This window comes from Triturus cristatus, chromosome 2_2 (assembly GCF_964204655.1).
Source record: "Triturus cristatus chromosome 2_2, aTriCri1.1, whole genome shotgun sequence".
Classification (NCBI taxonomy): Eukaryota; Metazoa; Chordata; class Amphibia; order Caudata; family Salamandridae; genus Triturus; species Triturus cristatus.
This window is the reverse complement of record NC_140582.1, coordinates 807,107,635-807,132,316: the sequence shown is the minus strand read 5'-3', so window position 1 is coordinate 807,132,316 and position 24,682 is coordinate 807,107,635. Positions and strand designations below refer to the sequence as shown.

The following is a 24,682-nucleotide window of genomic DNA, read 5'->3' as shown; positions in this document are numbered from 1 at the left end:
GTTGGTAATTGCTTTGGGTGCCTTTTATACCATAGCTTTGTGCCATTACAGAAGGGGACCATGCACATGTATATCAGTAGTGATCCAGCTGCAATACGAACAGTAAAAAAAAAGTAATCCTAGCCACATATTCTATAAACGGGAAATCCAGGAAAACACCAATGGTTTTAAGCCTTGCTGCGACTCATCACTAAAACGCAGCTTGATTCCCAATTACAGTGAGGGAGGGGCCAAAGGCAGGGAATACAAATACCAATGCATAAGGTGACTCCCAAACTGCAAAAAATGTGACTGATGCACATATTTGAATTCATCTAAACTACTAATTGCTCTAATCACACTTCATATCATCATTGTTCAGACTTTTTGGTGCTCCTCTTTGCTACTACAGAATGGGAACCACCACATGTCCATCAGTCTCATTACTGAGGTTCAACTTAATTCCATATGGTACAGTGAGAAAACATCCAGTGACGGGGCATACTCAATACATAAGGAGACTCTCAAACTGCAACAACAACAAAAAAAGGTGACTGATGCAAATACCTGAATTTATCTAAACTATTATGATCTAGTCACATTTCACATCACTGTTGTTCAGACGTTTTGTTCATGCAGAATGGGAACCACTCACATGTCAATCAGTCTTGATCCTTTTTGCACCAGCATAACTGTCCAGTCCAAACTGCCAGGCCAGGTCCCTCTGAATGGTAACGCAAGCACAATCAGGCAGGTTTCGGCGTGGTTAGGCTTCACTAGTGAGAATCAGTTTGATTTTATATGTCACAAAGAGCTAAGAACAGATCTGGGCACAACCATACGTTAGGATCACTCATGTCAAGGAATTAGAAGTAAAGAACAAATGAGCAAAACATGCTCAACCTTGATTATGCTCAAGGGTAATCACCCGTGTCTAGGTTAATTCAAGAATTCCATTTCCTTATTTTCCTAAAGCATATAGGTGGACAGCAATATTAATACAGGCAAGCAACACTAGCCCAAAAAACATTTTGAGGTTTACATTTTACGAAGGCACCAACATGAACAAATATAAATCAAGTTAATTATTTCATAATCACACTCTTCTTAACTATTACTAAGTTATTTCCTGCTCTTTGAAACATAGTCATGACATTTTATGAATATATTTGTTAAATCAAGTAAAGTAAGGAACAAATTACAACCCAGCCCTATTAACACCGATATACTTGTGTGAAAAAATGTTGAAGTTCCTTGGACCGTACAAATGCTAAACGCCTATGGGTAACATTGGGATTTATGATTGCAAAACGTAATATCGCAAAGAAATGGAGGGCACTGGATGCTCCGACACTGAAGGAGTGGAAAATGGATATAGATTGGTGTATGCAGGCGGAAAGGACGATCTATGAAAGTAGGGGATGCCCGCAAAAATGGACAAAGATTTGGGGGAAATGGAACAGTTATCAGGGAATGATGTGTAGCCCAATTGCCAGACAAGGTCAGGAGCAAGAGACACTATAACTGAATAATGTGCCAGGGTATGGGTGGGGGGGGGGGGGGACGGGGGATTCCTGGGAGTTTTTAATCTATTATAAGAAGATCGTTGTCAATTTATTGGTCTGTTCGAGAATTGTTGAATTATTGAGATACTTACCCTTTAAAGAGATGGCATGTTGTTGCTTTAATAATTTATAAATTACATTTATAAAAAAAAAATTCAAGTTCCTCTAATTATAAAATAATTCCCTTCCAACATAAAATATCTTCTAGTGTGCACAGCTTAGAGAGTGCAACTATCCATGCACGTGAACTGTATGGAAAGTAGGCGACGGTCTGAGTTCTACACATCCATTAGTTGTAGCTCAAAGTTGCACAGTATACACCACTGGTACTCCTCCTGCCAAGAGGTGTCTGTTCCTATTCTGCTCATTGCCAGAAGGAAAACACCGGTCTCAAGTGTGTGTAACTCAGGTTAGGCACATGTTTTCGGGGTTCTGTGCCTTGTATCAACTAATTTGCAAAAGGACAAAAACACACACATACAATGCTGAATAGAGGAGGTACACTGAAACAAGTAATTTGGCAGCAAAGCAAATTTTATTAATCAACCATGTTGTGTCTGTAAATGTTTACAAACCATAAAATACATCGTAACTGAACTTAAATAAAATTCTGAGAATATGAAGGGATATCTCTTTCAAGACACAAAAATAAATAGCAGTTATCAGTTAGTGTATATATATATATATATATATATATATATATATGTGTATACTTTTTTCAGAAAACAATAATACATGGCTGTGGAAAATGGAAAATATAATCAAATCTCGTAGTTCAAGGAAATCACCGTTTTATAAAAATTGTAGGACACTACATTTTTTGCACGGAGCGGATAGTGGCAACAAGGTTGTCGGTGACAACCACCCCATGATTCCGTATATTTCTTCATGGCTAGATAATTTTGAGTTGGAAGCATTATACTTCCCTAGGACCTAAGGTTTTCCTTGATTCCTTCTTTTCCAATTTTTTCCAATCTTTATATCTAACTTATTCGCTCTGGAAGATTGACATACCGCTTAATCTTACATTGACCTGTACCAGTATTATGAAGTAAGCTTTACAGAATCGATCCCTTAGTCTGTCTCAGATTCAGTAGTGAACACATAGTATACCTCCTAGTCCTAACACAACTAAGATTGATTCATTAACCATAACTCGATACAATGCATAAACCTGAAAGATTAAGCACTGCGTACTATGACACACAGAATCTGTTGTACAGACTGAGAGGTCAATAGCCTCAGAGAAGTGCTGGTCATAGTCAGCATTGAATAAATGTGCAATCGACTCGGTTTCAAAATCTTTTCACAATTACAGTTCTGACTTTTCTAAACAGACCAGGTGATGATGGTCTAAGCTGCAATTTTCACAGATTTACCTACTATGTTAAATACCATCAGAATCTTCCAAATTATATGCTTTCTTTGTCGACTGACTAAAGTAGATTTTTTACTTGGTTGTTATGATTTATGCTGTGCATGTCACAAACCTAAAAATCTCTACGTGTCTGGAACAGTGTCGACTGAAAAGTAAGAATTACAGGCAATGTAAGTTTTAAAATAAATGGGTCTTTGGTGCTTTCTATAAGTCATGAAGCAGGCAGATCTAATTTGATCGAGAATTCCACAACAGTGGGCCTGCATTGCAAAACTACATTCAATTCCACTTATAAAGTCAGATACAGTGATGAGCAAATTCCCAGTGCATAGAATGGCAGACACAGAAGGTTCAACTTTCTCTTCAAGAGAAATCCTGTAAAGGCCATGGAAATATTGATAAGTTAGGTATGTATATTAAATACTAATCTATTTCTGGCTGTGAGCAAGCAAAGGTACTCCACAAGTGGAAATACAGTGTTTCTCTTTCTGGTGTCAAAAGTAAGGCATGTACCTGTGTTCTGGATGTACTGAGGTCACTGGCATGATGGCAGTCAATGTATAGCATTTTCACATACCCAAGCCCACTTTCTTTTGAGGATGTTTAATTTAAATAGTTGGTAATGCCTTATGCATTAGACCAGGGGTCTAAAACCTTTTCTATAATGAAAGCTACTTTCTACTAGTGGAAACTGTCATGAGCTACTGAAGGCCAAATAACTTGTGCATTGTTACCAGACACGCCCTCGCCCAGCTTCATTGACTTTAAACCTAATGTCCTTGGAGCACAATACTATGGTTTGAACAAGATACTGTGACTAGGTGCACTCTGATAGGGCTGCAATTTGCATCAGTGAGTGCATGATCTGTGGGGATGTATGATCATGTGTGTGAATGAATGGGATATATGTGTATGGGTGACTGAGAACCTGTGTGTTATGTACTTGTGGTACAGGGCGTACTGTTTGCCATATGAGGCACTCTTACATGTACAACACAAACATACGACCATTTTATTTTAAATGGGAGAAATTTAAAGTGCAGAAAAATGATCTTCAATAATGCGGTATTTTTCAGTTATGGCAGCATGTATATCCGCCACTAGGAGGAAGATGCCTGCTGTGTGACACTTTGAATTGGGAGAATGTTTAACTGAAGAGTTAACTTTATGTATATATGCATTACGTAAAACTCATCATTTTAATTTTCTCCCATGCCAGTGTCTTTACTAACAGCAGGTATATTACGCCTAGTGGCCTGTAGACATGGTGCCATATTTATAACAGGAAAACACAGTAATTTGTTTAAATGTGAGGAATTGAAAAGTGAGGAACATGCTTCATAAAACATTAGGACTTTATTGGCTTAACTGAAAGTAGTGAAACATCTAAGACAACGCTTCATAGAAACATTTTTATTCATTTTAAATTTCTCCCATTTAAAAGAAATTGACTGTATTTTTCAGTTATAAATATGGCACTGTGTCTACCAGCCACTGGGAGCAAAATGCCTGCTGTCTGTACATGCGATACTTTTGATAGGGAGAAAATTAAAATGAAGAGTTAACTAAATCATTAAGTATATTATAATAATATAGTAGTCATTATAATTTTCTGTCATTTAAAAGCATCATTTTGTTCTTATATTCCAATATGGAGTTGAGAATGACTATTTTGTATGAGTTAAATGCCTCAGTGCTTTAGTTCAGAACCACTGTGATCCACATGGGTCATACATCTGAGTTGAGCACTGCTCATTATCAAGCTCTGCTATCTGCAACCTGATAATAATGTGAAATAAATATATCTTTTCCTTAACATGAAAATAAAAATGCAACACATTAATTGATGTTCTTAGTTAAAAATGAAATGAAGGCTGGGAGCTACTCGGAAGGTTTCTGCAAGCTATTGATAGCTCGCCATCCACTAGCTGGGGACACCTGTATTAGCCTTTGCCAAAAGAGCCCACTGGTGAAAAATCTGGAGTTGGCTTATGTTATCAACTCAGATCACTCCTAGATTCTTAAACTTTAAGAGAATCTTGGTTTCCCATCACTGAGCTTTACATCCCAGCTGTCTATTGATCTAAATCTTTGCAATACTCCAACAAAATCAGTTATTCCATTAGTAGCATAGAGATAGATATTGAATGAAAGGGGAGGAGCCAATCTCAACATGAGCAGGTGAGAACCCAACTGTACCTATATTTACCAAATGTCCTCAATCTGTCAAGAGAAAACTAATCCAAGGCTGACCCGGAAGATCAAGAAACTGAATTAGTGTGGGCCTGACAGTGGTAATGCTCCAAGGTTTTTACGGGTCAAAAATAGATCTAAGGAAATCAGGAGAAAGTGTTAGCACTTATCATCATGAGCTAAAATATCATCAGACACTTCCGCCAAAACAGCCTGCACAGTATTCTGACCAGCAGCTAAAAAGCAGTCAGGCTCTCAAAGTTTACCACCACCCAGTTTAGACGGTCATGGAAGTCCTGAAAAAAAAAAAAAAGAGGACAGTTGTTCAGAAAAAGACAGTCCTGAATAATTAAGTCTCTTAATTGCGTCAAAAAAGGGCCACTTGTTTTTAACTTTAATTATTTACAGTGTTAATTAAGGATCCTTCTAGCCATTGTAATTTTGGATTATAACTATGTCACTGAAAAGCACAAAACATCTACGGTTCAGTCCGTCTTCGTGTTATACAATAAGTTAGATGTTGCACAAACCATCTTACTCCTTCATTTTCTCGTCAAATGTTTGACCTATTTCATTACTAAATCTCTCAAAGCCGTAGGGTCTCCGATGCTCTCCATTTCTAAACAGGGATTGGAATAGTTACAAGTATTATCTCAACTAAGTTGCTAACACAATTATGAAGTGTTAACCACTTTGTACTTCAGAAAACTCCTAAAAGAAAAAATTCAAAGGGCTAAGGGGAATTTTTGGATGGTGGAATGCCTCAGAGAAAGAGACATTTGCACAAAGTGAAGTATTAGATAAGTTGCTACTGGTGTTGCAAAATTATACAAAACAAAGTGACTCCAGCTAAGCATTATCGAGCAAAATATGTCTGGTGCAAGTTTTTTATGTCACACTGTATGTTATCAAAGAAGAGTCAAAAGTTACTTGTCTCCTTTAAGTATCACACTCAAAATTGTCCTTTGACTTAGATGAAAGTAAGTCTCAATTAAATTCACTTTTGAAAATTTGAAGAACAGTTATCATCCATGGTTTGACCAACTGAACTACAAAATTAATCATCATTTCCAATGTCCATTTCCAAATAGTTTCACCGCAAATAATGCAAGGGAGGTAATTTCCCCCAAATCAGTGACAGCATGTGTGCATGGCGACTTTGAAATGTTCCGATTTCTATAATCTTATAATCCAGTTCTGATGTAATGGACTATATAAATGTAGTTTTTTCCATCTTTGATTTCGCAGGCAACACCAGCTAATCTTAAGTTTAAACATGTTAATTTCATGTTGAAGTTAATACTGTTAAGCATATGATAACACAGTCCAAATCATGAATTACTACACCTCACAGAAAAGAGTTCAGCCAAGCACTTTCTGTAACCATAATAAGTCTTGTGATGAAATCTTCTGCCCTCTTTGGCTCTGCATTTAGTGTGTATTCCCGCATGGGTTTTCTGACGTTTGGCACCCCATGTTGCGTGTTTTTACTTGAACTCTGAATAAAGTTCCATCTGCACACATGCACAGCTTGTAGCGTTCCCAGCCATCGTCATAAAAAAGCTCTCCTGCATGAGAAGTTGGTAATCTGGATGTACTGACCATTACTGAGCCATTCAGGACAATGCTGTGCTCCTAGAAGAGGAAAGATAAAGACCAATTACTTTCTTGCAATGCACAGAAAACGACTGCAAATGAAGACTGACAATCCCTAATCAGCTTACACTTTATATGTCATGTGCCTTTAATTATGCTTTAGCTTTTTCAAGACATTTACAGTACTAAATACCTTAATGTGCCAATGACAAGTCTTGGTAAATCCCATCACTATTTTTATCCTCCTCAATTATGGAAATGCATTATGGACCCACCGTTTCTGTGACTAAATACTTCAATGTGCTGCTATGTCTAACCTCTATAGCTAAAATAGTTGTCTAAAGGTTGCTTCGGAAAATACTTACCCAGTGTAGGCCTGGGCGGTAAATTCCGTTCCGCTCGCGGAATTTCGGCAATTTCGCGTTCCGCGGAGAACGCGAAATTGCCCAATATTCTGCTTTCTGCGACTTCGCAAAAAATTTTCTTGTTCGCGTTCTCAAAATGCGTGTTCGCGAGATATTTCTCCCCGAGCACGCAAACAGCAACTGTGAACAGGAAAAAAGCATCGCGGAATTTCTGCATGTTCGCGGAGATTTTTTACCGTTTCGCGGAGATTTGCGTAACGCGAGTACGCAAATTCCGCCCACCCCCAACCCAGTGCACATTATACAACACTCATGATCATTATGATAAATGCAAAAACAACAGTTGATGGTCAGAATGCAGAACAATGTCATACATTCACCCCAGTACAGAGATCTGGGCCTAAATCCATCGTTTTTTTGCTCACCATGCCATACCAGTTTAAACCCAGCCATATGCAATCAGTCTTGCTCACTGTGCCACTGGATTCAAGCTAGCCTGGCTGAAGAAGGGTGAAATACCCTGAAACCAGTCCCAGGATGCTTGTTTACAGTCCAGGGAGGACCTGGCCTAGCAGTTCGGTCTGGACTGTTCCCATGGGACACAGGGTCAAGACTGATTTGCATATGGCTGGGTCCAAACTGGGGTGGCGTAGTGGGCAAAAGAACGATGGATTTTACCCAAATCTTTTGACTGGGGGAGAATGTTTGCATTGTCAGCATTCCGTCCATCATTTGTTTGCAGTAACACTTTTCGCCCTAAGTGTGATGGGTATGCCCAGACGTGGGTCCCTTGCTCACTGTGCCACTGGATTCAAGCTAGCCTGGCTGAAGAAGGGTGAAATACCCTGAAACCGGTCCCAGGATGCTCGTTTCCGGTCCAGGGAAGACCTGGCCTGGCAGTTCGGTCTGGACTGTTCCCATGGGGCACAGGGTCAAGACTGATTTGCATATGGCTGGGGCCAAACTGGGGTGGCGTAGTGGACAAAAACGATGGATTTAACCCAGATCTTTTGACTGGGGGAGAATGTTTGCATTGTCAGCATTCCGTCCATCATTTGTTTGCTGTAACACATTATGTTAAAGTCATACTCTAATTTCTTTCCTTTTTGGTGTACATGGTTGAGTTCTTCAACCTCCAGAACTATGGTGTTATACAGTCTTTGCACCATGCTGACCATCTTCTCTAGTTTATACAGATTTTTCTTTATTCCCGTTTAAACATGGCCTGCTGAATGAGTCACAATACTGCAAACATCAGTGACTCCTCTGCAGATTTCAGTTAAACCAGCAAAGGCTTAACAGCTCACCTGCATTTTTGTCACTCATCTGAAGGTGAATTCATAATATCAACCTAAGTACCTCTCATTTGATATTAGCAAGTTCTTCTCGTAAAATATGTTTGCCTCCATAGTTTACATATTCAATATGCATCATTTTGTGCTTATCACCATCATTGCCAAGCTCTTCCAGTACTGGCAAAGTGGCTGCTTACATATCATGGGGACCCAAATCTAATAAATCACTTTATTCTCCAGTCACCCATTAACCAGTTGACACACTTAGTTGAAAATGATTTTAACCGATAGAATATCACTGAAAGGAATATTTGTTTTTCAGTAGAACCTGTAAAACACCGGATTTTGCTGCACTTTTACAGCTTAGGTGCCCTCTAGCATAAATGCAGTAGAAGAGCAGGTTCTACCTCTAAGCACTTTCCAGTGATGGATGCTCCTGCTGTGACCCTCCTGGGCCAAAGTAAACCACTTATTATGCACCTTTGACCACATGCAAGGTTCTTGGACAGAATCCCTGGACATACTTCCATGCCACTTTGGGAATGTGACTCATCTCACATGGATTCAGCTCACTGTTCACTGCACACTGTTGTGTAGTGGCAGCAAGCTCACAGTTGAACTATGAGCAGGGTCTCAGTATGGAGCAAAAGGCATCGCCCCGAGGCCATGGTGCAGGCCAGAACTTTGCTTTCTGACAGCTCAAATATCAAGATTGCGGCAACATTGTCCATATGGATGCCTCTAAAACTAATGTCATCCCATAAAGCACTGTACCTAACATGCCTGTTCTTAGATTTATATGGCAAAAGTCTAAAAGACATACCTGTAGAAGCTGCATTCCTTTCATACACAAGGAAAAAGATCACAGGATGAACATCTTCAGCTATCAAGAATAGTCCCAAAAGAGGTCCATATGTCGGTTTTGTGGAAACTGAGCTGCTCACATTGCATATATTAACTAAGAAAGTCTATGAGTTAGCGTATAAATTGCAGACAGAGCAACTTAGAAATATGAAGAGACTGCCACTGTTCTGTTTTCCAATCATGTGCTGCAGACTGCTCTATGTTAGCAAAATTAGACCATGGCCTGGTCTGAGCCTGCATACTGCAGTAGAATATATTCTTGATACAGCCCCAGGATCATCAAGTTTAATTTCCATTCCCTGCTACCATGTCAAAATTGGGTGCCAAAAGAAAACCTAATGTTTGACAAATTAATCTGTATAAACTACAGTGATTTATTTCATGGAATCATATTGAGGTGTGCTCATTCTGTTTCCCAAGATGGAACATGCATGCACGCGAAGAGAGAATGCTGCACAGAATACAAAGGTAAAGTATCTTGGGGAACGCACACACATCTGCAAGGAGCACAGTGCCCTCACTGCATTCAAATAAACCAAGGTCTACAGGCTTGGTAAAAAAAAAAATAGAATCTTAGTGGTCCTTTTGCCAGCTTTCAAATAAACATAAAATCTTCCAACAAATCAAAATAAACTTTATTCATGGTGTGAACTGCACAGGCAAAGAACCCAAGGCGTCCTGCACATTTTGAAGTTTCTTTACTAACTCAGCTGCACTGCAGCATACTATCTCAGGAGTTTGATGTCACCAAAGACGGTAATAGTCTGCATAATACTTCCTTAGCAGATGTCTCCCCTTTGACCAATCAGAGAAGGATTATGCCCAGATCATATATCACATTTATGAACCAGATTCATTCCTGGTATCTTAAGACAAACAGGGCAGTGTGACGCTGGTTAGTAATAGCAGGATAGTGTGTTAAATGTTCACCATTGACTTTTTATTTGATGCAATCAAACTTAAGAGGGTGCAAATGTATCCCTATCCATGTGCATCATGAACAATGGAAGGGACTGGGTGGATGCAAATAAGACAGGCAGATGAGACATGATGAAATGAGACAGATTGTTTGTGTGCTGGGAAAAGAGATGGGAAGAGAGGTGTGGAAAATAACGAAATGTTACAAGGACAATCAAACTCAAGGAAAAGATACAGAGAAGACAATTATGAGCTGGAAAGAAAGAAGGGAGGATAGTAATTGGAATGAATAAAGGAAGCAATGGAATAAAAAACAAATTATTTAAAAGCACAAGAAAAACATCATCTCAATGATGTTTAAGGAGCAAGAATTGTTACCACTAATTTTAACAATTTCTGAAACTGTTGGAAAACACTGAAACCCACCAACCAGAATTCACAACTAAAGTAAACTGAAAACAGAAAAGCCTAATGATAGTGCACCACCAAAGATCTACCCTTTGTGTGGTTAGTTTGGAGAATGGAATGATTTTACTATGTTGTGAGAATCAGGGGCTTGTGCCTAAGCAGGATAAATCACGTGTATATGTTTACTCAGGATTCATTCATTCTTTTTATCTGTCAGTTTCTTCTAGTTCCTTATTTTAGTCTGTGAAGCTTATGGGTTCACTAACAAAATATAGACCCCCAAAATATCCTCATACCAAAATAAAGTGACCAAAATATCGATGTCAAAAATATTGTCATCCTATACTTATAGGGGTAAGTACAAAAATATTGAGAGAAAAAAAAATATTGGTCATTGATATAGTTGTAATAAATATTGTTTTTTAAATATATATAAAATAGTAAATATATTAATAGTGTCATTAATTATAGCGTGGGCTGCTGTGCAACATGGCTTACAGTAAAAACAAAGTGCTATGGCGACGTCAGCACTAGCTGCGCCATAGCGCTTTGCTTTTATTTACTTTGAACCATGTTGTGGCTCTCTATGCTCGTTTTTAACCACTTTGTTCAATTTTTTGACAAAAACCATCGTACAAGTAGGCTAAGGTAAAATGTTTTTAAATGGGTTTAGGGAATCACCTAGTGGAAGGGGTGAAAACCAACGCAATTCCAAGGCACAGGAGAAGATCATAATCAGCAAAAAAAAAGGCAAACGGAGACAATTATGTAGACCTAACGTTAAATATGGGCAAATGGAGTGCATCCGGGTTGAAATGTTTCAGGGTTTGGAGATACATTATAATGTAATGATGGTATTTGTTCATAAATTTGTCAAAATGCTCAGATGTGCATCTTGTTCTATATTGCTTTTGGGTACTATCGTTATGTTGATGTTACTTATGTGGACTGTTTTTAAAGTACCAGGCTCCTAGCCAAAGAGATGCAATTGTCATCTTTAGTAATAATTATATATTGGTGTGGCTTTTGAACTAGGTAAATATTCTAGTGACATAGCATGCTTTTTAATTAATGTTATTCCATTTGTTTTTCAACTTGTAAATTTCAGGGCTTTTTGCCATTTGAAATTTTAATAAGCATGAACTTGACCACACAAATTGCCAAAACAAATGGGAGTTAATTCAGGCGATTAAGAGAGTATTTGCATGTGATTACACAAATTGAGCAAATGGGGAATCCCATCAGCTCATACACCTGCATCACAAACTCTTTCAATTTCGTAGAATGCTAAACTCTAAATTGGGCTAAAAACATTAAATGAAATATAGGCTTAGAAAACATATGTAATGATCCCACCAAGCCAGAAAATATTGCCCAATCCCGCTCCTTCCACTCTTCTCTAAGATCACAAAGAAGCATGTTAAAAAGTAGCTCTATAGCTTCACTGAGGCCCATGATCTGCCTCATAAGAGTCAGTTGGGTTTTCGCCCCTCATACAGCACTGAGTCAGCCTGGCTGCTTGAAACAGAGTAAATTTGCCAAATTTTGGATGCTGGCAACTCTGCAGCATTACTTCTGTTGGATCCCAGTGCCGCTTTCTACACCGTGTGCCATAACATCCTGATCGAAAGACTCTAGAGCTGCAGTGTTGTTCATAAAGCTCTGAGATGGGTTGCCGGTTTCCTGTAGGAGCGCACCTTTCAGGTGTCTCAAAAACCCTTACGGTCAAAAGTGCTTCCTTTGCAGCAAGGAGTGCCGCAGGGCTCTTCCTTGAGCCCAACCCTTTTTAATGTGTATGTGCGCCCCTCGGCTGAGGTTATCGAACACTATGGGTTTACCATCATCTAAAATGCAGATGGCAGTCAGCTCATCATCACTCTTTCCCCAGAACTCCTCCCATATAGCCTCCTCCCTATGCCTTTGCCTCGCAGAGGTCACTAGGTGGAAGGACTCGAACGGTCAAATGATAAAAGTTGGGAAGACCGAGGTACTGACTCAGGGCAATCATTCTGACATCTGGTCCACTGCTTGCTAGCCCAATAATCTGGGCCCACTACCCCTGCCTAAGCCTAAAGTCAAGAATTGGGTCATTTGGTTTCATGAAAAGCTTTCTTTTGACAACTAAATCACTGCACTTGCAGGAAAAGATTTTGGATTGCTTAAGAGTCTTAAGAAAATCTTTTGCTTCTTGCCAGAGTCTGAAAACAAAACAGTAGTTCAAGCCCTGATTATGTCCAGGCTTGACTGCTGTAATGTTCTGTATATCAGGGTAACACAGTCCCATTTAAAGAGACTCCAACGATTGCAGAACGCTTCTGCACATCTACTCAAACTTCCAAAGCGTGCATCTATTAGGGCTGTGCTTAAAAAGCTGAACTAGCGCCCGCTGAAGCAGAGATCCTCTTTTAAAGCACTATGCTATTGATATAAGGAATTCCCCAACAAAGGCTCATGGTACCTCCAATCTTTTATTAACCCCATGTACCCTCTAGGAATTTAATATCTGCAGGTGCCATGTTGGCTAGTGTTCCCAAAGTGAAGAGAGCTTGCATTGTTGGCAGCTACTTCAGCTATTTAGTGTCCAAACTTTGGAACTCTCTTCCCCATGCAGTCCGTCCGGCCCCTTGGAAGCTGTCTTTCGGAAAAAAACTAAAAACTTGGCTATTACGATGCGGCTGACTGAGAGAACTGTAGCGTTTATGCCTTGTGGGAGCTTGGACCTAGCGCTGGGACATTTCATTTGAAGTAGCTACGTGCTCTATAAATTGCATTATTATTATTATTAATCCTAAAAACCCAGGAAATATGGGTGCAAAAACATATGCACACATTCAAAGTGAAAGAAATACTAACAAGAATATGGACAACTTTAGTGTACATCACTAAGCACCCGGGGGAGTCTAGGCTTGCACGGATCCCCAAATGTGAGGAAAAAATGTTTTTTTTAGCTAAACGTGACGTATGCAGGAGATTCGGGGTAAAAGAACGTTGGGGGATCCACGCAAGCCACACCTCGCTGGACTCTCCCGGGTGTCTAGTTTTCACAAATGTCTAGGTTTGGTAGGTTTCACTACATAGCCGCCTTGCAAAACCAGGTCATTTTGTGATAGATAATTTTGATGTCTCCACAATACATTTTCGGCCCTTCCCTGTTGGCCCACCCACACACGTGAGGTCTAATTTTTATCAGGATACCTGTGGGAACGCTGAGTGGTAGGAAAATTGTGTCAGCCCGGTGATTTCACAACTTTTCCACACAGAAATGTGAGGAAAACGTCATGTTTTTAGCTAAATTTTATGTTTGCAGGGGATTCCGGGTAAGAAAAAGTTCCATACAAACCACACCTCTCTAGACTCACCTGGATATCTAGTTTCCGACATGTCGGGATTTGGTAGGTTTCCATAGATGGCTGCAGATCTTTTGCCGCCATATGCATCTGGGAGGGGGCAGAAAGACTGCACCCATTGTTTGGGGGAGTGGGGGCACTAGCATGCATACAGGGTGCTCCCATAGTATAGTCTGATGGTGATGTGGGCCTGGGTGATCATTTTCCTGGTGTTGTCTAGTAGCCACTTGAAGATTTTCTTCAGCATTCTCAGGGTGCTGAAATAGGACGCGACCACTTTGTTGATTTGGGCGGTCATGTCCAGTCTATTGTTAATAAGGATTCTGAGTTTTCTCGCTTGAGGCGTGGTGGCTGGTCCAAGGTCTGTGGGCCACCGGGTGTAGTCTAATGGAGAGGGCGTCTTTCCAGAAGACTATTACTTCGGTTTTAGGCAATTGTATTTCATCCAGGTGACAATTTTTGTCATGCATGTGTTGAACTTGTTCCTTATGCTGGGTGTTTGTGTAAGAGGAACAGTACCAGCTGTGTGTGGTTGGCATAATTGAGGATGTTTATGTTGTGATCTTTCATGACGTTGGCCAGAGGAGGCATGTAGATATTTAAGAGCATCGGGCTGAGCAAGGAGTCGTGCGGGACTCTGCAGATTAAATCTTGTGCTTCAGAGGAGTAGTGGGGGATGCTAACGGTCTGGGTTCTTCTGGTGAGAAAGGGCCAGATCCATTCAAGGGCATGTCCCTAAATGTCCCTGAATGCCTGCTTTATGGAGTCTTCGGACTAGGATGGGATAAGAGACGGTGTCAGAAACTGCTGATAGGTCTAGAAGGAGGGCTGGGGGCTCTCCCTTTTCGAGGATGTCATCGTTGCTGCTATTAGGGCAGTGGACGTACTTTGATTTGGTCTAAGTCCTGATTGTGTGGCATAAAGAAGCTGGTGTTTGGTGAGTTGGTCGCAGAGGCACATGTAAGTGGTTTCTTCAAAGACTTTGGCTGGGTAGGAAAGGAGGGATAACAGTTGGTAATTGGCGTGTTTTGGCTGGTTGGCAGAGGATTTCTTTAGGGCGGTGTTGAAGGCTTTGTGTTATTTTGGTTCCGGAAAGGTGGCTGTAATGATGGAGGGGTTGAGGAACGGAGTGAGGGTCTCGCTGATAGTGATTGCTTCTTTTTCGAAGGTGTGGTGGGGTCAGGGGTCTGCCGGGGCCCCGGAGTGAATGGTCTTCATGATTGTTGTGGAGAGGGTCAGGGGTGGTCTGGTTGGGGGGCGAAACTGCTGTATAAGGTTTTGATCTTGCTGCAGTTTGAGATGTGTTTACACAGACCGGTTATGTTGCCGGTGGCAGCTGTGTGTGTGGCGAAGTGCTTTATGATTTTGAAAGTTTCTCTGCTGCTGTTGGAGATGGTGTTTATTAGTTCGACTATGACCTTCCTCTTTCTTGGATTAGCTTGTGGTATCTTTTCTGGGCGGCTCCGAAAGCATCTCTTTCCACTTTCCTTTAGCTGGTTCTCCATTTCCATCCCAGTTCTTTGCAGTGTTGTTTGGTCATTCTAAGGTCTTCTGAGTACCTGTTGTGGCGTGTGTTCTAATTTTTTCTATGTGCCTTAGTTTCATGGGGTCAGCGTGTCAGCGCAGTTGGTGATTTTCTTGTTGAAGTTTTTAATGTTGCGTGCCAGGAAGCCTGTGGGTTCTGGTTTGTACTTATGGAGGGCAGTCATCCAATCCGCCTCCATTAGGCTGTTCCAGTGTCAGCGTGCTGAGCCCACTGTTTATTGTTTTTTATAGATTTATTTTTTTTATTGATAAATGCAGGTTGTGAAACTGACTATGGTGTGGTCTGTTCAGGTGACGGATGCTGTTGATCGTGATGTTGCTGAAGAATGTGAAGACAGGAACTAAGATGGGTCCGGAGCTGTGTATGGGCTCTGTGACAAGTTGAATTAGTCCAAGGTTTCCGAGGTTGTCAAGAAGGGAGGCTAAGTTGAGGTGGGACTGGTCTCCTAGATGGAAATTTAGGGTGAAGTTTTCTGTGAATCGTAATTTAAAGTTGAGCTGTTCAATGTAGTTTTCTCTGGATTTATTGGAGGCAGTGCAGATGAAGGTGTCTTTGTAGACAATGTCGATTCCACCTCTGGGCCTTGCCTGGCTATCTTGTATCCAGCGGGGACGGCGGTAGCGATGTCTGGAATTAAAGCTGTGGTCAGCCATGTTTCCATGAGGAAGAGAAGGTCTGAGGCATTGTTGTCCAGCAGGTCCCAGATCGCCGTGGCGTGTTTGCTGAGTGATTGGGTGGGTGTTAAGAAACATAAAATTGGTGTGTGAGGAGTGCAGGTGTGTTTATTGGTAGGTGTTTGAGTGTGTGTGGGGAAGGGTGTTGTATGTTCTTGGTTGGAGTTCTAGGAGTGGTGGTGCAGGTGAAGCTGCAGAGGGTGCAGGTGAAGCAGCGGAGGCAGCAGGTGAAAGCTTCTTCCGTGTTGTGTGGTGCACCAGCAGAAGGTTGTGACATGTTCTGAGTTCAAGGCGTGGAACTAAATAGCAGGGTTGTGGTACGTCGTGGAGGATCAGGGTTTCTGGCGCTAGGTGCAGTCCAGGTGCAGACATGCTTGCCTTTGGTGCGCCTCTGGCGTGTCTACACTGCAGCTGCCCATAAGTAAGTCCTGGGAGGGAGGAGGAGAGCATGGAGAAGAGGGCGAGGCTAAGGAGGAGCATCACAGCGGAAGGGAAGGAGAGAGGTGCGAGGAATAGTTAAGGAGCAAGGGGAGCAGTGAGAGGGCACAGAGAAGGTAGGAAAGGGGCGTGGAGAGAAGATGGCAGAGATAGCAAAGGTCAGAAGAAGATTGAGTGAAAAGGCACAAAAAAGTAGCAGAAAATACTGAGAGAAAAGGAAAGAAGAGCGAGTGAAAAGGCACCAAGAGTAGCAGAAAGAGTGATAGAAAAGGCAAAAAGAATGAGTAAAAAGGCACAAAGGGTGAGAGAAAAGGCACAAAAAGATGCAGAAAGAGTGACAGAAATGGCACACAGATGAAGAGTTGTGGCATAGAAGTCACAGAGATAGAGAGAAAAAGGTTAGGGCGAGGGAGAGAAGCCAGGCGAGTGCCTCAAGGCACTGGAGCCGTGTCCACAAAGGCCTTGATCGGCTGGAGGACTGGTTTCAGGTAAGTCTGGTTGAGCTGAAAAATGCACCTGATGAATTCTGGAGCAAGTTAAGTTACAGATCCTGAAAAGTCACAGGTGCTGGAACAGTGAATCACACAACACGTTTGCGCACAAAAGGATTATGTTACTTACCCTGTAAGCATCTATTCTTGATATGTGGTGCTGTAGAGTCAAATGCTTTGCATACTTCCGCCATCTAGTGTTGAGTCCGGATGTGTGCAGTTCGTTTTTCTTCAAAGAAGTGTTTTGAGTCAAGAGGCAGAGTGACTCCTCCTCTAGGGAATACCGCACATGGGCATCGACTCCATGTTAGATTGTTTTCCCGCAGACGTGTGAGAATGGAGTAAAGCGCAAGTAGAGAAATAGAGATGTCCATGTATGTAAAATAAAGATGAATATAAATTGCACCTCCACAGGTGCCCAGGGAGGGCGGATGTGAATCGACAGCACAACATGCCAAGAACAGATGCTTACAGGGTAAGTAACCTAATCTGTTCAAGCCATGTGTGGCTGCAGATACCCATGCTTTGCATAGATTGTAAAGCAGTGCCCTCTAAAAGCTACTTGGCTACACTGTGGGTGCTGCAATTATTTGAAGGAGTGCTTTTAGCACTGCCTGTCCTACCTTAGCTTGTTGGTGTGCTAAAACATACACACAATAATGTTTAGTGAAGGTGTGTGGTGCAGACCATGTAGCTGCTTTGTAAATATCAGCTAGTGGTATGTTACCTAGAAAGGCCACTGAAGCCCCTATTTTACTTGTAGAATGTGCTCTAGGGGGCATGGGTAAAGTCTTTTTGACTTTTGCATAGCATGTCTGGTCTGAATGCATTTTACTATCCAGTGGGCAATGCCCGACTTGGATATGTGTTTTCCTCTGTGTGGAAGTGAAAAAGCAACAAAAAGTCGCTTTTGTTTTCCGAAAGTCTTTTGCTCTGTCAATATAATACATAAGCGCTTTTTCTACATCTATTTTATGGAGCGCTCTTTCTGCTACTGTGTCTGGGGGTGAGGGAAAAACACAGGTAGCTCAAATTACTGATTAAGGTGGAAGTGAGAAACCACCTTAGGAAAGAACATAGGTTTCATGCAAAGCACAGCCCTATCTCTGTATGACCAGAACAATGGTTCTTCTAAGAATAAGGCTTGGAGCTCACCAACACGCCTAAGTGAAGTGATGGCTATAAAGAAAGCTATTTTTCCATGACAGAAATTGTAGAGAAGAATTATGCAACAGTTAAAATGGTGGGCCCATAAGTCTTGTTAAAACAATATTTAAATTCCACGTTGGTGCTGATGGAATTACTCTTTTGAGGCCCTCCAGTAAGGCTTTGATGTCTGGTAGCTTGAATAATGACAAATGTTGTCTATTTTGAAGGGAAGCTGTGACTGTGGCTAAGTGTAGTCTTAAGAGTGTAAAAGACAAACCAGTCTTTGCAAATGCAACATGTAACAAACAATGTCTTGTGTAGTAGCATCAAATGGATCAATACTGGTATTAAGACAGTAAAAGAAATATTTTCCATTTGGCTGCATAGCATGCTCTGGTAGTAGGTTTACGGACTTCTTTGAGGATCGTCATACATTCTAGTAGGAGGCTCAGGTAACCGAGCTCTAGGACTTCAGGAGCCAAAGTGCCCATATCCACTTCTTTGGGATTTGGGTGCCTGATTTCTCCATGGTTCTCCTTTATCCTTCTGCCTATCCACTTATCACCCACTTTCCCCTCTTAAAAAAAAAAGGTTATATTCTATGGTTGACCAATCAAATACTGGGATCAGCCCAGACTGTCCAAGTATGCCTGAGCCTTGATCTCAGAAGTGAAAATGCGTGTTTGGCCCCCTAGAATCACTTTGAGACGGGCAGGGTTATTTAGATACGCCTGAGCATTCTTAGCCTGAAAAGGTGTAATTAGTTGGCGTAGACGCCAACGCCTTTCCAAGTGGTGTGGCAGAGATCTGGCCGAACAAAGTATGTGATTCCTGCTCGTGATCTTTTAGACTCTGGCCGAGCTTTCTCAAAGATGGCCTGGCGGAGCAGGAAGTTGCCAAAAAATACCAAAATAGCTCTTGGGAGGGAGCCTGCCCGGGTAGACTTCTTCGGAACAAAAGGGAGGCGATGGGCACGCTGTATTTCTGTAGCCCAGTTCCAGTCCCTTAGCTTCGGGAGTGAGTCCTTAAACAGGTCTATGATGAATTGACGCACATCGGCCCCTTCCGAACCTTCCGGTATTCCTAAAACGCGGAGATTATTTCTCTGCTGGAAATTCTCGTGCTCCTCTAATTTCCACTGGATATCCGTCATTCTTGCTTCGTGGGATTCTGCCAAGGCGTGAGTGGTGATTACGTCGGCCTCTACTGTGTTGACTCTTAGTTCCAGCTCATTTATACGCGAACCAATTGTGCTGCACGTTTTGGTGAGTTTCCGCACTACACCTTGGACCTTGCGTATTGCATTTTGCATCTTGCGCCCATCTTGACAGGTCTCATCACGATGTAGGGTGATGGCCTGAAGTATTGTCTCGAGGGTGGGTGATGTTTTGGCGATTGAATCGTGGCTGCTACCTTCATCTGGGTCATGACCGGTGAGCTGGTTGGACGAACTGTAGTCCCAGACAAGATCTCTTTCCCGGTTCCTGCTGCTTATTCTTTTAACTGTGGACTCAGCCCTAGCACGTGATTCGTCGTTAAGCTCATCGTCATCTCCATCACTTGGGGTAGAGGCTGAGGAGAGGTCGGAATCGTATTCAGTTTCATATTCGGACCCTTCCCGACCATCTGACAACGAAAATAACTCACTAGGGGCTTTCTCTGGCTCATTTCCTTGCCCTCAATACGATGTTCTACTTCTTTGCGAGTAATTGTAACCAGAGAGGGTATGCCCAGTGGTATACTACCTTTCTCCCTTTGGTCATTGGGGTTTTCTAGACTACCCGACCCTGCACCCGGGGTAAGATCCCTGTGACAAGTGTTAGTGTTCTTTTCACCTCGCGGTGTCAACAGAGCTGGGAGCGGAGCCGCCTTCAGAAAGTCCTGGTGACCCTCAGGAGCTGAGTCGGACTCAGGAGGGGAGCTAGCAGAATGAACAGCACGCCCCACCTCTGTGTCCTCAATCTCGTCAATTCCACAGGCCTTTGGGGGCCCCCCGGACTTGATCTGAAAGGTGGCTAAGGGTGCAGATAGTTCGGCTGCTTGCTCACCTGCAGAGACTGCTGTTTCGTCCAAGCGGTGCTGTTTACGGCCGATCCCGTTCATCAGGTCGACAACAGACGTCTGCTTGGGTCTTAGCGGCTGCCCCGCCTTTCATCTTCTTCTCCAGTGGATCGGGCGGCGCTATGGAAAAAGAAGGCGTCTTATCTCTGCGTACCGGGTCTTTGCAGACACCGTCAACCGGAGCCTTTGCGCCCGTTCGATTCGTCTTCAGTTTCGGAGAAATCTTGGGAGCCATGAGTACTTCCGTCCGGACATGAGCAGGCTCCAGGTGAGTCTGTGTGGACTGCGAGGTTTGAGCCACGGGGTCCGCCTGCTGAGTATACCCAATTGGAAATGGGCGACGTACTGCGGGACCAATTAGTCTGAAAAAGAGTAGAATAAGTCGCCACGAGTCTTGCCCGAACAGTGGGGCCGACAAGATTTGAGGCATAAAGCGGAAGGTCATAGCAACTGCACAGCACAGCCGGACGATTCTTAGAGGAGGGGAGAGAGAGTTTTCGCCTATCCCAACAGGAGCTCTTCCGCTAGCTGGGACTCCTACGGTCAGCCGACCGCCATCTTGCCTCCCACACGACCATTATTCTAATGGTTCCTTATGTAAGGTTACCTAATGGTATGTAACCGCCCTACTGATAAGCTTCTGATAGGAGGTGATGCCATCAGGAAGTGATGGCCTGGCAGGGTATAGACCTGGATCTGTGTCCCCTGAAGGGTCCACATCATATGCTGACCAAAGGTCTGGTGCCTGTGGTGCTTCAACGTATAGTCTTCTGTGTCTTGTACTCCCTGTGGAGACTTCTGAGGGGTGATATCAAGTGGGTCACCTTGTGGTTGAGAAGGGTCTGGTGGAAGTATGCAAAGCATGTGCATCTATAGTCACATATGCCTCGAACATGCAGAATAAGCCCCAAGTACAGTCACTCACCACCCACACTTTGCCAATAAATAGTGTATACCTGCTGACGACATTGTTGGTGGTAACCTACAATAGCCCTGCAACTAGGGAACAAGAAGATACCACAGGGAACATATCTGGAGACTGAGCAAGTCATGCCTTGATGCAGGTTTACTCAAGCAACAATTCACATGGCCATATCAAGGTACATGCATAAGCCAATGGGAACTGCACAAGGTAGAGACCCAGCAACAGATAATCCTCAGGCTCCACAAAAAGCCCATTACCAGACATATTCTAATCCTGGGAGACCATGGGCGCTCACAGCCTGATCTCAAGTAATACCTAAAAAATAAAAACAGTCATTCAACCATCACAGCAACATCAATTGGAAGTGCATATTGCCATACATGTGTGGCACTGGCCAGGGAATGTGTTCCCCTGGCACATAAAAACAAGTCTTCATGCTACACGCTTTTCTACACACAGGGTGTACTGAGATACCAGCGAAGTCTACTAAGTACTAAAAACAAATACATCCATATCCATGCCCAGTCACAGGGACCACGGGCATCGTTAGACCACCAGGGCCGAAAGAGTACCCCATTCTCCACTGGCGAAAGTGTGGGAGGAATGGCAGCAAGGAGATAGGATGGCCAGCTGAATGCAAACAGCTGTCGCAAGAATTCCAACAGCTGGTCTCAGAGAGAGGTGAAGGTGTGGTGTGCTGGTAGTCAGTGTGTCCTCGTCATATGGAAAAAGTATGACCAAATGATTGCCTGGGTCTGTCACGTTTTAAAGTATTGATGGTGGGAAGGGCAGCGATGTAAAGGTAAACAAGTTTGCATTTGGGGAACAGATTGGCCTATGGCACTAGCTCTACTGACTTGGAGGGTTCCTTGTTGCGATGAAGGGGACAAGTCTGCTTACTGTGAGACCCTGGCACACCAGCTTGTGGGAACGGCAGCAACCCCCATGCAGGCCAATAACATAAGGCCACGCTCACCTCTACCCAAAACCACTAAGTCAGATTTTTAAATTTGGACCAAGAGGAAGTGAAAGGAAGTTACCTTTTCTGATCTCCCTGTAGGGAAATAAATACACAACGAGCGCCCTAACCTAATAAAGTCAGTCAGACTCAATGCTATTTTGACTATTTCTGTGGATGTATATTTTTCTAACCACCGTTCACTTTTAATGGGAAGTTCCTTCTTGTTAAGGACACTGACTTTCACCCACACTCATGTAGCATGTTTCATAATCGAGTCTCCCATTACAAGCTCCTATTTTCTTTTGACGGTAAAGTATGGTCTGGACATTGGTGTGCAGTGGGAATCAGTTAGGGCAAAAATGACTAGCGGAAGAATGTTATGAGTTTATTTTCTGATATCATTATCACAAGATTAAAAGAAACGGAAGACTCAAGATTGGGCTATGAGAACACTGCATGGTCTATATTATGACAAACATGATTTAGCCCTCAAAATTAAATCCATCACAAGGCAGGGGCATTCAAACTGATGTGTCATTAAAACTCCAATACAAAACTAGTTGCTGTATCGAGTGCAACATACCACCTAAGTCATATGCTTAGGTCTATCAAAATTAAGTAACTGCACTACGTACTCAATGGGTGCAGGGGAAGTAGTGGTCGTCAGACACACCAATTTCTTTTAAGGTGCTTGCTCTTCTCACATTCACATATATATTAAAAAATGCCCATAGCATTTAGTGCCTGACACTTTAGCTAAAAATCACTGTATATTCGACAATGCTGCCCACTCCCACTATGTTATGCCGTTTGAACGAGCATGCAGCTCGCATTTACTCATCCCTCACTGGCACCCAGATTGAGTCCAAGTCTTATTATCTGAATTTGACTGCTGATAGCATCTTCACCGCCTGCACCCAAATGGAGATATAACCCGATCATAGGCCACTGCTATTGGCTTTGTTTCTGCTGTTTCATGTCTCAGCTGCCGTGTTGCTCATTATCTATGTCCCGATCCATGTTTCTCCTAATGTCTCCTTCAAATATATGGTACCAATTGTTCTGTTTCTGCAGTTTCCCTCTCATCAAGTTGCCAGGGATTTGTGTACCCCTCCATTCTGGAACTCACTGCATCATTCTCACCGTCCTCCCCATTGCCAGTGTTATGCTCATGATAACCATACACTTTGTCATTCACGGACACGTGCCTCATTACATCCCTACATGGAAGCAATGCATGGAATTGTCAGGATCCACTGTAATGTGATGCTGGATCTAGATGCCTCCTCCACTCTGTACCCGGTGTCTCTGCTGTAATGCAAGACAGCCACATTACTCTACTGTAATGTAACAGAAAGCCACACTACCCTATGTCTCTACATGGAAAGGGAGGTGGACATGGTAACAACACTTTATAAGGGCGATAACAAATTTGTATGTATAGTCCTAGGGAACACATATCAAAGTCTAAAATGTTACTCCGCAAGCTGTGACTGCACATGAAAATCATATTTCCCTGTGTGAAAGGACAAACGTAAATAGGTTAATTCTGGAAAGAAATCACATGGTGGCATTATTTCAAGTAGTTTCAATTAGTTTCAAGTCTTACCTGCTCTAGGGTCAAACTTGGCGAAACTCAGTAACAGCAGCCCCTCCTGGCATATTGGGTAGCTGTGGTAATTGCTAGTAAGACAGACTTCTCCTGTGCAATCACCTATACCACGGCTTCCCCTCCTGGCATACGGCATCACCGCTCAGGCTCACACAAGTCTGTGTGCTTTGTCAGAACAGTCCCTTTATGGTGGCCCTCAATGGCATACGGGTTCATCGTAACTATGGGCTTGGTACTCCCCCTCCCCCCGCACAGCACTTTAGGCATGGATCAATAATCCACAGCAGCTCTCTCCTAGCATAATGTGATCACAAAATCCCTACTGCGCACCGTCAACGGCGAGATCGGTCCACCGCCATCTACTCACACCTTACACTGGGAGTTCTCTTGGTAGGGCTCCCCACTGAACCCCGCTCCAAAAAATGGTCTCCTCTTCCTCACAGGGAACACTGGCCTTGGCAAGCAGGCAGGCGCTGATGCTCCAGGTTGAATGGCAGGTAATCTTGGTTTCCCTGGGTGATGCCCCTTCACCCATAAGGGGAACTAGTAGGTCTTGGCCCCCTAATCCTGATCAGAGGCAGGTGTCTCCCAGACCTTCCCATCCTCACACAGTCCGTCAGGGTGGCAAACACATTTTGGAGTTTCAACCTCCCTTTCTTATAGTCAATTTCCAGACACCAAATGTGATTTGGGTTCTGGGTCTTAAAAGTTTTATGCTGGGGCTTAGCTTTCTTTGAAGTGTACACTGTTCTCTCTCTTCTTCCTTTCTGTCAGTCTGACTGTGACAGCAGGAGAGACTCCGAAGCTGATAGTCCCATAATACAGGCCATTGGAGCGACTAGTGTTCTCACCTGGATATCAGCCACATTGATATGTACATCAAAAGGTGAATCCTGGGCTCCCAGCCCTACTCTTTA

The 24,682-nt window shown here is 42.8% G+C and overlaps 1 protein-coding gene across 2 annotated transcripts in view; it reads right to left on the bottom strand.

Annotated features, from left to right (window-relative positions):
- Positions 1–2,057: 2,057 nt before the first annotated feature.
- SGCB (sarcoglycan beta) overlaps positions 2,058–24,682 on the bottom strand; it is a 290,526-nt gene continuing 267,901 nt past the window's right edge. For both annotated transcript variants that reach the window (XM_085642109.1, XM_085642108.1), the window contains one exon: positions 2,058–6,750. In XM_085642109.1, the coding sequence (XP_085498235.1) occupies positions 6,547–6,750 (204 nt within the window). In that variant the 3' untranslated portion in view covers positions 2,058–6,546. The remainder of the gene's footprint in view (positions 6,751–24,682) is intronic.